The sequence below is a fragment of the Vipera berus genome (genome assembly GCF_964194415.1).
Source record: "Vipera berus genome assembly, chromosome: 13".
Classification (NCBI taxonomy): domain Eukaryota; kingdom Metazoa; phylum Chordata; class Lepidosauria; order Squamata; family Viperidae; genus Vipera; species Vipera berus.
In genome coordinates, this window is record NC_138216.1 from 9,769,483 (window position 1) to 9,785,117 (window position 15,635).

At 46.6% G+C, this 15,635-nt stretch overlaps 1 protein-coding gene across 1 annotated transcript in view; it reads right to left on the reverse strand.

Moving 5' to 3' along the window:
- DNAAF8 (dynein axonemal assembly factor 8) overlaps window positions 1-15,635 on the reverse strand; it is a gene marked incomplete at its 5' end in the record, with an annotated part of 107,776 nt that overhangs the window by 82,760 nt on the left and 9,381 nt on the right. The window contains 4 exons of the mRNA XM_081337968.1: window positions 9,943-10,087; window positions 10,743-11,063; window positions 11,905-12,006; window positions 14,924-15,067. Of these exons, the coding sequence (XP_081194094.1) occupies window positions 9,943-10,087; window positions 10,743-11,063; window positions 11,905-12,006; window positions 14,924-15,067 (712 nt within the window). The remainder of the gene's footprint in view (window positions 1-9,942; window positions 10,088-10,742; window positions 11,064-11,904; window positions 12,007-14,923; window positions 15,068-15,635) is intronic.

Genomic DNA, 15,635 nt, shown 5'->3' on the forward strand with positions numbered 1-15,635 from the left:
ATTTCAGCAGTTGCATGTGTGGTAGGATGCCAGGGAACTGTAACGCTTTAGATTCCTAGCCGTATGTACATTTCTATATATTTCTTACGATTGTGACGCTACAACTGAAAAATGGTTGAACTGCAAGAGTCAAAGGGTAGTTAAAAAAACAAAGCCTCCCTTGAGTGAAGTTCTACTCCAGGTGACTGCATACATACATATCCATTCATTTTCTTAATAACAATAGGGAAATGTCCTCCCAGCCCTCTTTACCATCTGGAATTTTTCTCATGGTCTCCCATAAATATTAATCCAGTCTAATCCGTAGCTTCTTTCCTATCAGCTGAGGTCAGCTGCCTCTTGGGAATAAGTAAGAAAAGCAGAATAAATGATGCTAAGGGGGGAAGCCTGCAGAACAAATGATGTGGAAGTAGGTGAGCCAGCAGAACTACATTCGGCGGATGTAATGGTACCGAGGTCGAAAAATGCCATTCTTGGCTCAGAATTGATCTCCTGGGTCCTCTCAAGCGGTCACGGAGACCTTGTCTCTGCCTCCTTAAGCTTCTTACCGCTATGAACAGCCACACGGAACATGCCTGGAGGCAAATATAATGCCTAGGTTTGGGGCAATAGATCCAGGTAGTTCCGTGAATTGACTGTGCGGGTCGAAAGCATTCAGTTCCAGGGCAGGTGTCTGCAAATCCGTTTTCTTTTACCTTGCAGTGTTCAGGAGTAAAGAATTTGTTCACGCCGAGACCCTATTTTCTTGTTAGCTGCGTGATCTCCGTGCATTTAAAATCCCCACCTTTTCCAAGAAGTGGTTTGCGGGTTTTTTTGTGGGGGTGGGGAGGCATTACGGTTTTATCAAAGCTATAAGATAAAATAGAAATGGAATGGGAAATCAGAAACATTACCTAGAGGAAAGGATAGAGGGGCAGAGAAAAAGAAAGGAAACAAGGAGACTTCTGATTATTTTCAGGATAGCAGAGGAGGAAAAGAAAAAAGTTACATCCTCAACCTTTTGCTTTACAGTTCTGAAGAGCGCCAGCCATTTCTATAACAACAAAGTCATTCTAGTCTTCGAAAACTAAAATCAACCTTTCATATTTTTGGCAGTTTCCAGCGCAAAGTCTAGAAGCAGTTTCCAAGTGGGGAAAAAAAAACCTAGATAGATTCTTCTCTTTAAGTAAAAGTCGTTTTTCCCATCTAGGGCGATTCCGTCACCTTTGCCATCCATCCATTTTTCCCAAGAAACATTCAACCAGTTGTTTCAATCCAGATTGGCCTTCCTTAAAACATAGAATAATAGGATTGGAAAGGACCATGGAGCTCTTCTAATCCAGCCCCCTGCTGGAGACCCCAGACCATTTCAGATAAGTGGCTGTCCAGTCTCTTCTTAAAAACCTCCAGAGATGGAGCACCCACAACTTCTGGAGGCAAGCCGTTCCACTGGTTACAGGAGTAAAGAAAGAATAGAATAGAATAGAATAGAATAGAATAGAATAGAATAGAATAGAATAGAATAGAATGGAATGGAATGGAATGGAATGGAATGGAATGGAATGGAATGGAATGGAATGGAAGGGAAGAGAAGAGAAGAGAAGAGAAGAGAAGAGAAGAGAAGAGAAGAGAATATTAGAATAGAAGGGAAGAGAATGGAAGGGAAGGGAAGGGAAGGGAAGGGAAGGGAAGAGAAGAGAAGAGAAGAGAAGAGAAGAGAAGAGAAGAGAAGAGAAGAGAAGAGAAGAGAAGAGAAGAGAAGAGAAGAGAAGAGAAGAGAAGAGAATATTAGAATAGAAGGGAAGAGAATGGAAGGGAAGGGAAGGGAAGGGAAGGGAAGGGAAGGGAAGGGAAGGGAAGGGAAGAGAAGAGAAGAGAAGAGAAGAGAAGAGAAGAGAAGAGAAGAGAAGAGAAGAGAAGATTAGAATAGAAGGGAAGAGAATGGAAGGGAAGAGAAGAGAAGAGAAGAGAAGAGAAGAGAAGAGAAGAGAAGAGAAGAGAAGAGAAGAGAAGAGAGAAGAGAAGAGAAGAGAAGAGAAGAGAAGAGAAGAGAAGAGAAGAGAAGAGAAGAGAAGAGAAGAGAAGATTAGAATAGAAGGGAAGAGAATGGAAGGGAAGGGAAGGGAAGGGAAGGGAAGGGAAGGGAAGGGAAGAGAAGAGAAGAGAAGAGAAGAGAAGAGAAGAGAAGAGAAGAGAAGAGAAGAGAGCATCCTCATTTGTGCACACACTACATTTGCGTGAGCAGAAGTGCACATGCATGCTGCTCGTGCAAATGGAGCTGAGCGTGCTTGCCAGCCACTTGCACGAATCATCCCCTTTCCCCAAAACCGGTTTACAAACCCAGAAATGTTGGGAAACTCTGGGCCAAGCCGCAAAAACTCAGCCAAGTTAAAACTAACCAAGGTTGGTTTGATGATGCAAAAGCAAGCGTTAAGTTTTGAACTGAACCCGCTGTGCGAACACAGCCGGGAGTTTTGAAAGCATTGATCTAGAGGGTAGATCTTTCTCTAACCTCAGCAGCTTGAAGACGCGTGGGCTTCAACTTCTAGAGTTCTCCAGCCAGCATGCTGGTGAAAAAACGCTCATCATCACATTTATTTTATTTTGACTGATGGAAGTCACTTGGATGGGTCACGAGACGTCTCAGATTAGCAAGCTTTAGTCCAGTTGCCGTGATTTAACCTTCTTTGGGTGCTTTTGGCCTGGGTGATTTGAGTCTTCGTTGACACACTCACCTAGGCCATTTTTAATGACAGACCAGTCTGACGTCAATATCAATGGAGAAACTGACCGGGGTCTATCCTGCTGCTGGACAAGCAGAAGAGCTGTATGGGCAAGGTGGTATATATCCATGCTACGTTGAATTCCCACCAAAACTGGCTTCCCCGGGTATATTTAATAAGTCTAGTCAAGCGTTTCGCCCAAACCCCCAAAGAACCCGAGGTTTACAGGAGACTAATTTATTTCATATTTCTACAAGACCATTAACATTTTTATAATTAGAGAAGAGGGACTGGAAGAGGCTCACGCTGGGCTCAGCTGCAGGGGCTCCCTTGCCTATCATAAGTGCGATCCAGCACAACATCTCATCAGCCACTAAAGGGCTGCTACACCTCCTGTGCCTGACCTAGTGCTCTGTGATCTCTCTCCTTCCTAACATCCTGATGGAGCAAAAAACATGCAATTTTTTTTTTTCCTGGCCAGGATTACTTTTAGCAGGGAGGGGAGAAATAAAGGATCTGTTCTCTTTGCTAGCTTGTGCTACAGAGAGCTATTGGAAGGGTGCTTGGTGCTCTCCGAGCCTCGTTATTTTCTTGCAGACGTTTCATTACTAGGTAATTTGATCACCACTGATGATGTTACCTAATTGGGTAATGAAACATCTGCAAGAAAGCAACCAAGCTCAGAGAGCACTAAGGACCCCACAGTCGTCCTTCTCCTCCTCCTCCTTCCTTCCTTCCTTCCTTCTCTTCCACGTCACAAATCCACTCCCTTGCAGCACTGATGATGTTACCTAGTTTGGTAATGAAACGTCTGCCAGAAAGCAAGCAAGGTCAGAGAGCACTAAGGATCCCACAGTCCTCCTTCCTTCCTTCCTTCCTTCCTTCCTTCCTTCCTTCCTTCCTTCCTTCCTTCCTTCCTTCCTTCCTTCCTTCCTTCCTCCCTCCCTCCCTCCCTCCCTCCCTCCCTTCTTTCTCTTCCACATCACAAATCCACTCCCTTCTAGCACTGATGATGTTACCTAGCTTGATAATGAAACATCTGCAAGAAAACAACTAAGCAACCAAGCTCAGAGTTCCCTTCCTCCTCCTCCTCCTCCTCCTCCTCCTCTCCACAATCCCCACTCCCTTCTAGCACTGATGATGCTACCTAGTTGGGTAATGAAACATCTGCAAGAAAACAAATAAGCAACCAAGCTCAGAATTCTCCTCCTCCTCCTCCTCTCCACAAAGCCCACTCCCTTCTAGCACTGATAATGTTACCTAATTGGACAATGAAACGTCTGCAAGAAAACATTGATTTGTGCTTTAAATTGTAAGCCGCCCTGAGTCTTCGGAGAAGGGCGGGATATAAATGGGATTAAAAAAACAACAGCCAAGATCCCTCATTTCAACCCTGAGCTACAAATATTCTCCTCTATAGAGACATTTGCATTCAGGACTATCTCCGGCCATCTAGTCGACTTTAATGGAAGTGACCCCGCCTTCCCCCACCCCCCCCACCCCCAAGTAATGGGGCTTCGGGTGGCAGCATCCCTGCCCAATGCTTATGCTGGATTGCAGCGTTATTATGGATTGTAAGTTGTGGGTGCTCATCACTGGAGGTCTTCAAGAAAAAAGAATGGAGTTCTTTGTCCAGGATGGAATAAGGTCTCCTGCCCTGAGCAGGAAGGGTGGACTTGAAGACCTCCGAGGTCCCTTCCAGCTGAAGGATTCTACTCATAAGGCCTGCAATATTCCCTTGTTAACAGGATTCTGGAGCCATCTGCTGGCTCTTTGTGAAACAGCTGTCTAGCAAATTGCTACAAGACCATTCCTTTTGAGGGGGGGGGGGGGAAGAATGACTTGCCAGGAGGAAATTGCAAACATCGGACTTTTTTGAAGTTCACCCAATAGCCTGAGGAACTTCGCCCCAATAAGTCAGTTGCCAAGCGTCTGAATTTTGATCACAGGCCCACAGGGATGCTACAACGGTCCTAAGTGTGAAAAATGGTCATAAGTCACTTTTTTCTGGTGCCGTTGTAACTTTGAGTGGTCACTGAATGAACTGTTGTAAGTCAAGGACTACCTCTATTGTACAAGATGGATGGATGGATAGATGGATGGAAGGAATTCTAGTAATTTAGCACACTCATAAGGGGTGGGGGGTGGGGGGGGAGAGAAATGTCTGTTAAAGCATAACATTTATGAAATCCAAATGGGATTTTACGTATACAGACCTGCGTTTCATGTATTCTGTGCGTTTTACACAAGCGTAGAATGGAATGGCAATTCGCTCTCCAAGTGTCTTAGGCAGAATGGCAGGTGCGGATTTGAATGCGCACAAGAGCATACAGCGTACAGATGTGTCCATGCATCTGTACTCTGCTAAACCAAGGTCCATTAAACCAACTATTTATTGTGCTTTCTAAGCACCAGAGTAATTAGTCCTCAACGCAGTTACTGAGATGCATTATGAGTGGCCTGAAAAATCGTCTTCCGAGTGGAGAACATACTAGTGCTGTGGTGGTGAACCTATGGCACACGTGCCACAGGTGCCACGCAGAGCCCTCTCTGTGGACACGCGCACCGTCGCCCCAGTCCTAGGCCTTCAGCTGGGTGTTATAAAACCTTTTCACTTTAGGCCTCCGCCGCCGTGTGCAAAAAAAAAAAGGTTCAATCAATCAATTTCAACTTCTCGCGGGGGAAAAAAAGATCTCGCAAAGTTGGAATTGATTGATTGAACTTTTTAGTCCCACCCAGTCTGCCGTTACCACCGCAGCCTCGCCCACCCAATGGGCCACGCCCACCCAATTGGCCATACCCAGCCAATGGGCCATGCCCACCCAGCACCCGATAATACATGTGGGCTTTGGGTTGCAGTTTGGACACTCCGTCTCCAAAAGGTTCGCCATCACAGTACTAGTGTATCGCCCTTAAAAAAAATACTACTTGTGCCATGGGAGCTAAAAAGCACTAAGAATTCAAGTGCAAAGCTATGAATGGCCCATGCTGGAACCTGCCTGTCGCACCTCTGCACCATTTATTGCAGGTGGCACTTTCTCACGGCCTTGCCCCGAGTTGGCTCACCCAAACTGGCTCCTGGATCTTTCTGGATGGGGAGGAACATGAAGATATAAGTTTGACTCTGCTGCCTTCCTATATGTAGGAGCCCTGTTGGCACTGTGGTTAAAGTGCAGTACTGCAGGCTAACTTTGCCCACAGTCTGGAGTTCGATCCTGACGGGATTCAAGGTTGACTCAGCCTTCCATCCTTCCAAGGTCAATAAAATAAGGATCCCGATTGTTGAAGCAATAGTCAAATCATGCCGACACTGTAAAATGGCACAGGGAGCCATATGAAAGCGCTGTGGGGCAGTTCACAGGTAATCCTTGACTTACAACCATTCATTTAGTGACCCTTCAAAGTTGCAACGGCACTGAAAAAAGTGACGTATGACCATTTCTCACACTGACGACCCCTGCAACATCCCCATGGTCACATGTCCTGGGATCAAGTGAACTGACAAGCCAACTCAATGGGGAAGCCAGCTTCACTTAACCACCATGCGACTAACTTAACAAATGCAGCAATTGTCTTAACAACTGTGGCAAGAGTGGTCGCAGAATGGGGCAAAACTCACTTAACAAAACTTTGGGCTTAATTGTGCTCGTAAGTTGAGGACTGTCTGTATCAGTCTAAGTACTTCTTGATCTACTCATGATCCGGCCTTTGGATGATCTGGCTTCTTCCTTCTGATCTCCTTTTGTGTTTTTCCCACAGCTTTCAGCTTGGTCTAGTTTTCCACCAATGGCTGAGTCGGTGACTTTGAAGAGGAAGCTGTTGTGATTCCTCGCCAGCCAGTGGATCCAGCAGCTGAGTCTGAGGAATCAGAGGAGGAGGAGGAGGAGGGGCCTGGAGTGACATCAGAGTCGGAGGAAGGCTCTGAGGAGCTACAAGACTTACAGTCGGACGAGGAGCCTGGCCCCTCTACTCGCACTCAGGCTGAGACACAGTTGTGCTGGGAGCCTGAGTTAGACAGTGATGAAGCAGAGTTGGGACAAATCCATGATGCACGAAAGCGCCGGCAAGAGAAGCGAGTAGGACAGAGGAATGCAATGGGGTGGCTCCAAAGGCCACCAAAGGAGAAGGCATTAGGAAGCCTGGGCTGAATTATAAAAGGGAAGGCGTAGGAGGTGGCAACCATTCGTGTTGAGGATTGAGTTTCTATGAACTGTGTTTGTTTTGCCTTGGACACTGACTCAGGACTGTGAGAATAAAAGGAGTTGGTTTTTTCTTGCGGTTCCTGCCTGTTTCTTGGAAGAGGGGTTTCTCCTTGTGAGCATAACAAGGACTCACGTAGGTTGGGACAGAACAGACACCAGAGGTGGCCTCAGGCTCAGAGAGCAGATCAAGCAGGCGCAAGTTGGCCAAAGTTGACCTGAGGGTCAGAGGGGAAGAACGGATCAGAAAGACCCGGCTGAAAGTCAATCGCAGGCACGTGCATTTACCCACTCGGTCATCTTCATTTCCAAACATCAAAGGGACACGGTTGCCAAACGGCCCCCGGTTTTGGCTTCAGCTGTCAAAACAACTTAATTCTTCAATCTGGGTACGAAGCCACAAAGCGGGAGAACGTTCAAATCCGAGAGGGCAGGAAAACGTCGCTGCTGTCAGACCGTTTTTCAGGTCCGTTTTGAAAAGGACAGCCGTGTGTGGAGACGGCTAAAGCCTCCCCCAGCCTCTCTTTGACATGGTTTATTAACAGAGCTTTATGAAGAACGAAGATCTGTCAAAGGAAAGTGCCGCGCATGGATTGCAAACCGCAGAGAATTGGCGGAACGCTTGTTCAGTGAATCCGGATCTCTCCCCCCTCTCCCCCCCTCCGTTGACTTTGCTTGTCAGGTTGTAAAAAGGGAATCGCGTGACCCAGGGATGCTGCGGCCATCATAAATACGAGCCAGTTGCCAAGGCTCTGGATTTTGATCAGATGACCCTGGGGACACTGCGATGGTCCTAAGTGTGGGAAACGGGTTTTTTTCAGTACCGTTGTAACTTCAAACAGCCACTAAAGGAATTGTAAGTCAAGGACTAGCTGAACTAATGAAGACGTGCTCCAAAAGAGCCTCGCCTGTAAACTACATAACATTGTTGCCCGCAGAAGGTCATATTCCCAAGATGGCAATGAGATTGAAACCCCCCCAACCCACCAATGCTAAAATGATCAAGAGGACACCGACGAAACCCAGGGCCAAAAAAAATAAAATAAAAAAACAACATGGAAGACTTAAAGACTCTAAACATCACACGGGAAGACGCTGAAGTGTTTACCCAAACGAAAAATGTTGGGAGACCTCTTGCTGCCCACTATGTTACAGAGCTTGGGAGGAACTAATGCCAATAGTAATGCTTCCCAGCTACTTCCTTACTATGTTTTAGGACAGTGGTGGCGAACCTAGGGCACGCGTGCCAGAGGCGGCACTCAGAGCCCTCTCTGTGGGCACACTCGCCATGCCCTGGAGATGGCAACCGTCCCTCTTCAAGCAGCCCGCTAACTCGCCGAGGTCCCACGTAGCCGGATGCATCCCGGCATGACTGGTTTCCCTCCCCAACCCGTCCCGTCCCTCATGGCCACTCATGCTCTCCTTTTCCCGGGCACGACCCACTGCATCGCCTCCTCACCTGTTGGCCGGCCATCCAGCTCAGAGGCAGCTTCTTTGAACTGCTGGCGATGGGCTACGGAGCCCCAGAGTGCACCGGTCGAGGAGCCAGAAGGCTTTGGCTGCTGATGGACACCGTTGGCCCCCATGCACTCGCTGGCCTCTGTGTGCAGGGGCCGATGGTGTCAGGCAGCAACCGCCCCAGCCCTTGCCTTGCCCCATGGCAATGGCACCCCTGCCCTGCCTCGCCTGACCCCGCAGGATGAGCCTCCTGCCTCCTGCCCCACCTGCCAGAGACCCCCTGGATGTCCTCCATCCCTGCCCACCCTCCCCACGGGCAACATGGAGGTGACCACGCCCACCTTGGCCACACCCACCCAATCTGCCATGACCATCTCGGCCACACCCACTCAGTGGGCCTGGCACCCGGCGATAAATACGTGGGTTTTGGGTTGCAGTTTGGGCACTCGGTCTCTAAAAGGTTCGCCATCACTGTTTTAGGGCTTCGGCAATGAATGATGCTCTTGAATTGGTTATTTAGATACTGGGGCTTTTTTTAAAAAAAAAATTGTCAATGTTTCCTAACTACAATGAAAAGAAAGCAAGACCAGAAGCAGCGGATGAAAAACTAATCAAGGAGAGAAGCAACCTAGAACTAAAGAGAAACTACCTAGCGGTGAGAACGATTAAGCAGTGGAACGGAAGTTGCCTCCAGAAGTTGTGGGTGCTCCATCACTGGAGGCTTTCGAGAAGAGACCGGACAGCCTTTAGTCTGAAATGGGATAGGGTCTCCTGCTTGAGCAGGGGGCTGGACTAGAAGACCTCCAAGGCCCCTTCCAACTCTGTTACTCCATGTGATTCTAAAATAAACATCTGTGCGGGAAATCCAGAATCCCACTACTTTGCTTACTATTTCAACGTTTTGAGGAGCTTCTGCCTGTGTGTATTTAAGTCACGTGCTGCCCAGGCAGATGGGCTTGGCTTGAAATAAATGCAGTACAGTGCAGGTGAAACTTGTTGTGATTCAGGGTCAGCCTGTGGGTTTGGCAGTTGGGTTGGACGATTCAGAGGAGGAGGAGGGGGGTGTTGGAGAGCCTCCAGAGGATAGCCTTGAGGCTCCGCAGAGCCCTCAGCCAGGCCCCTCCCATCTGGTTACGACGCAGACCCAGCTGTGTGAGCCTGACAGCGTGGATGAAGATGACCCACAGCTGGCCCTGTTCAAGGACGCCCGACGCAGGAGGCAGTCAATCAGGAGTAAACAGAGGAAGGCAATGGGGCACCTCGGAAGGAGGCAGAGAGAAGCCACGCCTTGAACTGTTTAAAAGGGGAATGTGTGGGAGGGCTGGTTTGCTGAAGGCAACCGTTTGAATAGCTCCTGTTTCATGGTTCGTGTTTTTGTTTGGCTCTGTTTTATGTCAATAAATTTGGCAGGCTTAGTTCCAGCCTCTTGCCTTTTTGTAAAGGGGTTGTCCCTGCCTTTTCTGCAGGGCCGGTAGTAGGCTGGTACAGAATAAAACTGGGGAACTGAAAGGAACTCACCTGCATCCAGCCCAAGAGGGAAAAAACATAAGAAGAACCTCTTTGGAACTTCCTTGGGTACTGACCGTATGGAACAAGACGGGGGTCTGTTCAGCCACGGGCTGCTTCCCATTGGCAGAGCGCTGCGGCTTTGATTTCTCCAGCCGTTCCTGGAACCACCATTTCGTGGCTTCCTCCTTCACGTGTTCCTCCTGCTCTTTTTCTACGATCCTGCAGCACACAAGAAGCGAGGGGGAGAGGAATTTAACGTCTTTTAGAAACAAACCACTTTATGCGTGAAGGCGAATGTGTAAACGTGAGCCTTAAAAGGTACAGGACCTTTTGCATAATTTCATCCATTCGTTCTTCTGTTCATATTTAATAGCCAACGGATTTTCATTCTCAATTGTAACAAATGCATGATTTATCATTGCCAAGAGCCAGCAGCACGTAACTGTTGGAGCCCTGGGTTCAAACTGAGGAGCAGGCCCACATTCAGATTGGCTGTGAAGCTTTCAAGACCACTGACTGCGACCGGATATACTAAAGCCATGATTTGTCTAACAAAGATTAGACTAAAGTCCCTTCCAACTTTATTATTATTGACTGGCACTAATGGTTGACACGGGTTGCTGCCAGCATCCTAGGTATCAACCAGGTATCTCCTTAAAATGTAAGATGTTCCAAGTAGCGCAGGTTTTTTGTAGCTTTGCTGGAGTTATTGCAGGAAGCTGCAATTTCTTGATGTATTTTGCAAAGTTTTTATACATCAAGAAATTGCAGCTTCCTGCAATAACTCCAGCAAAGCTATATTGTTGTTGTTGTTGTTGTTGTTATTTTTATTTTCCCTAGACCAGCAATCGCCCTCAGATTTTTCATTCAATACCTTGAGTCTTTGACATCTTTCTTTGCAGAGGCATCTGGAGGCAGTTCTGAACAAGTCTCTTCTCCAGAAGGCTGAGCTGCTCCCTTAGCACTGTCAATGAGGAGGGGACTCCTTATGCTGGAGTCCATTTTTTCTGCCATCATGAAGGCCTGGCCACTGTGTTTCAGACTCTGCCTTTTTCTGACCTTCAGCAGATTGGTCCCGTCGGGTTTCTGGAGATTTTGGCTTCTTCTGTTTGGTTCAGCAGCCGGTGACTGAGACATCCTTTTTCGAAAGTTTCGGAGCTGTTGCAGCAGAAAACATTTCCCAGTGCAATTTTTGCTAGGAGAGAGAGAGAGAAAGAGAAAGCTTCAGCTCAGGTAGCCCGTTGGATTTATACATCAAGTTAAACCAGCAATGTGGCTTAGTTCACATGTCACACCAAGCTGTAATTTGCAAGTTAAAAGGCTCTTTCAAAGGACAAGTAAAAGATTTGATTAAGCCAACGGCAGATGTTTTGGCTGGGCTCACAAACTGCGCTCAGCTTGCGTACCTTATCACAGTTTAATAATCAAGACTTTTTGACCTGCTTTGATTAAAGAAAAAAAATGTAATTACTTTTGTTTCTGTTTGGAAACCGCTTCTGGGCTTCCTGCTTGAGGTGGGAAAAAAAAATAGAAACTTTGATTTTAGGGTTTACCAATTAATAGGTTTGTTGTTATAGAAATGGCTAGTTTATATGAAGGGACGCGGTGGCTCAGTGGGTTAGGACCTAACCCACTGAGCCTGTCGATCAGAAGGTTGGCAGTTTGGCGGGTCGAATCCCGAGTGCCGCGTAACAGAGTGAGCGCCTGTTACTCGTCCCAGCTTCTGCCAACCTAGCAGTTCGAAAGCACATAAAAAATGCAAGTAGAAAAATAGGGACCACTGCAGTGGGAAGGTAACAACATTCCGTGCGCCTTTGGCGTCTAGCCACATGACCACGGAGACGTCCTCGAACAAGCGCTGGCTCTTTGGCTGGCCGAGGAATTCTGGGAGTTGAAGTCCACGAGTCGTAAAAGGGCCAAAGTTTGAAGACCCCTCATTTAGGTATTGAATGGACTAGTTTCCCATACGACTGCAAAATGGATGTCACTCTGACGATAAAGCTCATTTATGCCATGGACACTGGACCGTTGCTTACCGATACCGAGATGCCGAAGAAAACTCATCCATCATCCCTTCTTCTTCATTTTGGGTTCTCCCTTTTATCTCTTCTTCATCATCAGAGGAGCTGTCACTCAAGCTGAAAAATGAGAGGGGGGGGGGTCTCACCGCTCTGTACTACTACCGGTGGCCACCCAGCAGAGCAACCGCTACAGACAAGATAGGAGTAATCCTTGAGAAGCATCAAGGGAGCTTCTGCTCTCAGGTGCAAAGTAAACAATCCCATTTCTCCAGAGCTTTCATCAGCTCGGTAAAAAGCGGCTATTTTCAGAATTCAAAGGAGCTGCTTTTAGTCCTGTCTCAAAGAATCTACCCTGTAGTTCAGATTTTTTTTTTAATGTTTCACGTTACCTGGCAGAGAGATGGGTGTAGCAGGCAAATCTACTTTCCGGTTGCGCTTTTAAGTTCCCCATAAAAACAAAAAGAGGAAATTGTAGCCCGTGTCGATCCATTAAAAAATAAAATTAAAAATTAAGAATTCACAGTTGGGATAGTCTCTTTATTGGAACCAATCAGACTGACTCAAAAATGCGCAAACTTTCAGGTTTTCCAGAACTTTTCGTTGGATATTACCAAAAAAAAAAGCAGAGGCTGGGAAGAAGCAAAATCATCCCTCAAAATAAGACAGAATGTTATGGACAAATCTTGTGCTGCTCAGACTTAAGTTGGTGTCTGAACACATGTTTCAGCAGCTGGTGCAATCAATTCAGGTTTTGCCCAACATTTAGGGACAAAAGAAAAGTTGAATTTGATATCCCATTCCATTCAGTCACTAGGTGGTATTATATAATTGGGTCTCATTCTCTTCACTTGTACCCTTGATCCTGGGAGATTATGCAGCCTAGCATGCATGCATCCTGTGTTATTGGAATACACACCAATTTGGTCTGGTGGTGAAGGCACCAGGCTAGAAACCAGGAGATGGTGAGTTCTAGTCCCGCCTTAGGTATGAAAGCCAGCTGAGTGAGTTTGGGCCAATCAGTAGGAGACTGGAAGTCCTAGTCCCACCTTAGGTATGAAAGCCAGTCAAGTGACTTTGGGCCAATCAGCAGGAGACTGGGAGTCCTAGTCCCACCTTAGGTATGAAAGCCAACTGGTTGACTTTGGGCCAATCAGCAGGAGACTGGGAGTCCTAGTCCCGCCTTAGGTATGAAAGCCAGCTGAATGACTTTGGGCCAATCAGCAGGAGACTGGGAGTCCTAGTCCCGCCTTAGGTATGAAAGCCAACTGGTTGACTTTGGGCCAATCACCAGATGACTGGGAGTCCTAGTCCCGCCTTAGGTATGAAAGCCAGCTGAATGACTTTGGGCCAATCAGCAGGAGACTGGGAGTCCTAGTCCCGCCTTAGGTATGAAAGCCAACTGGTTGACTTTGGGCCAATCACCAGATGACTGGGAGTCCTAGTCCCGCCTTAGGTATGAAAGCCAGCTGAATGACTTTGGGCCAATCAGTAGGAGACTGGGAGTCCTAGTCCCGCCTTAGGTATGAAAGCCAGCTGAATGACTTTGGGCCAATCAGCAGGAGACTGGGAGTCCTAGTCCCGCCTTAGGTATGAAAGCCAACTGGTTGACTTTGGGCCAATCACCAGATGACTGGGAGTCCTAGTCCCACCTTAGGTATGAAAGCCAGTAAAGTGACTTTGGGCCAATCAGTAGGAGACTGGAAATCCTAGTCCCACCTTTGGTATGACAGCCAGCTGAATGACTTTGGGCCAATAACTCAGCCCAGACTGCCTCACAGGGTTGTTGTCGGGAAAATAGGAGGAGGAAGGAGTATTATGTATGTTTGCCACCTTGAGTCATTTGTAAAAATAATGAGGGGGGGCTATAAATAAAAATAAAAATGATTTGTGGGAAGTCAGAGCTATTGTAAGATGCCTTGGGAGAACAAAGCTAAGGTACTTGTTAACAAGGTTAGTCTTGTGTCAAGACAAACTTTTTAACTTTTAAGCCTAGTTTCAAAATGGAACCAGCTGCTTCCTTGAGACTCTTCAAGCTGAGGCTGGATCTCCACCTCTTGGGGGGAGCCTCTAATTTGGGTCCCTGCCCTGAGCAGGGAAGGGGTCAACAGTCTCTTTCAATTCAGAGACTGGAACTTCCTCTGCGTCTGCCTGCAAACTCATTTCATTGCTGAATCGTATGCTGCTTGGCAGATTAATCAATTCAATGTAGATCAATCTGCATTTCACTGAAATGCAGGTGACCTGCTGAGACAGTGAAGGAAGCATAAGGCTTAGATAATATTTAAGAAAAAGAATCAGTCGCTCTTTGAGAAGGAAAATCTTTCAAGATTTGTTTTTTTCTTTTTTTTTCATTCTGCTGTGCTGTCAATACACCCGAATCAAAATAGGGCTAAAACAAGACGAAAAAGCGGAATGGAAAAGAAAGGAATTGAAATTACTGCTAATTAATGAAGCACTTAACAGAATAATCCTACAACTGTTTTATTGGAGGCAGTCTCCGGTCGATCACCCAGGCACGTAGTTCTAAGGAATTATGCTTTTAAATGGTAAGTAATTGTGGTATTCTAAATCTATAAATCTCCTGCCTTCTATTTTCAGGCTATTGCTTGCCCCTAGGGTTGATGAAAACCACACAACACACACCTAGCAGGGGTTTAAAATAGATCCATTTCTGAGATTCCCCCCACCCCAACTCTTTGAATCAATTATTTAATGATATGAACACGGCAGTGGCATTCCTACTTTTCAATGTTGAATTTTTTGTACAGTATCTTCGATATGGGTTCGTTCCCTCTGGGCCCTGTCCTCTCCTTTCTAAATCTTAGCCGTTATCTGCTCTATCAAAACATAACTTCCTATGTTTTTTTTCTTTTTAATCAAGTCTCAATTTAAAAGCAAAGGAATCAAATTTGGGGTCTGGCCAGCTTCGTCTTGAGGCAGAGGTTCTCCCCCCACCCCGCAACTCTGATCTTAGATGAAAAAAAAAACATCTTCAGGTCTCACGATAACTGCAAAACAACACACTGCTAAATACCTCTGTGTTTCATCAGTCAAAGCTTCGCCCTTTTGAGATACGGTGTCCCTTAAATCAATATATACAGTTGGGGGCTCTGGAGCACAAAACGCTGCTGGAGTCCGACTCAAATCCTTTTTTATTGCAGCTGGGGCAGAAGTGTCTCTGAAAGCAAGAAGTGACATTCGCTTTTGCAACGTCTATTTTGCGATACTTTTACGGTAATTATTTCAATATTCGCTTAGCGCCAGGGCCAAACTGGCATCTTCCTATACAATTTGTTCAAAACTGACCCAATATAATGTAAGTTGAAACCTGGCTTGAGGTCATCGTTTCCCTTTGGAGCAGGGGTCTTCAAACATGGCCCTTTTAGGAGTCGTGGACTTCAACTCCCAGAATTCCTCAGCCAGGCAAGCGTGCCTGGCTGAGGAATTCTGGGAGTTGAAGTCCACAAGTTATAAAAGAGCCACGTTTGAAGACCCCTGCCTTAAGGTATGGCTCATAACCTGGGAGAACAAAAATACACTCGCTTCTCTCAGTACACAACTCACAACCGCCATTGACCCCCAAATTTATCTCGCTAAGTGAGACATTTGTTAAGTGGGTTTTGCCCCATTTTACAATCTTCCTTGCCACAGTTGTTAAGGGAATCATGGCAGTTTGTCAAGTTAGTAAGACAGTCGTTAAGTGAATCTGGCTTCCTCATCGACTTGTTGGAAGGTCGCAAAAGGGG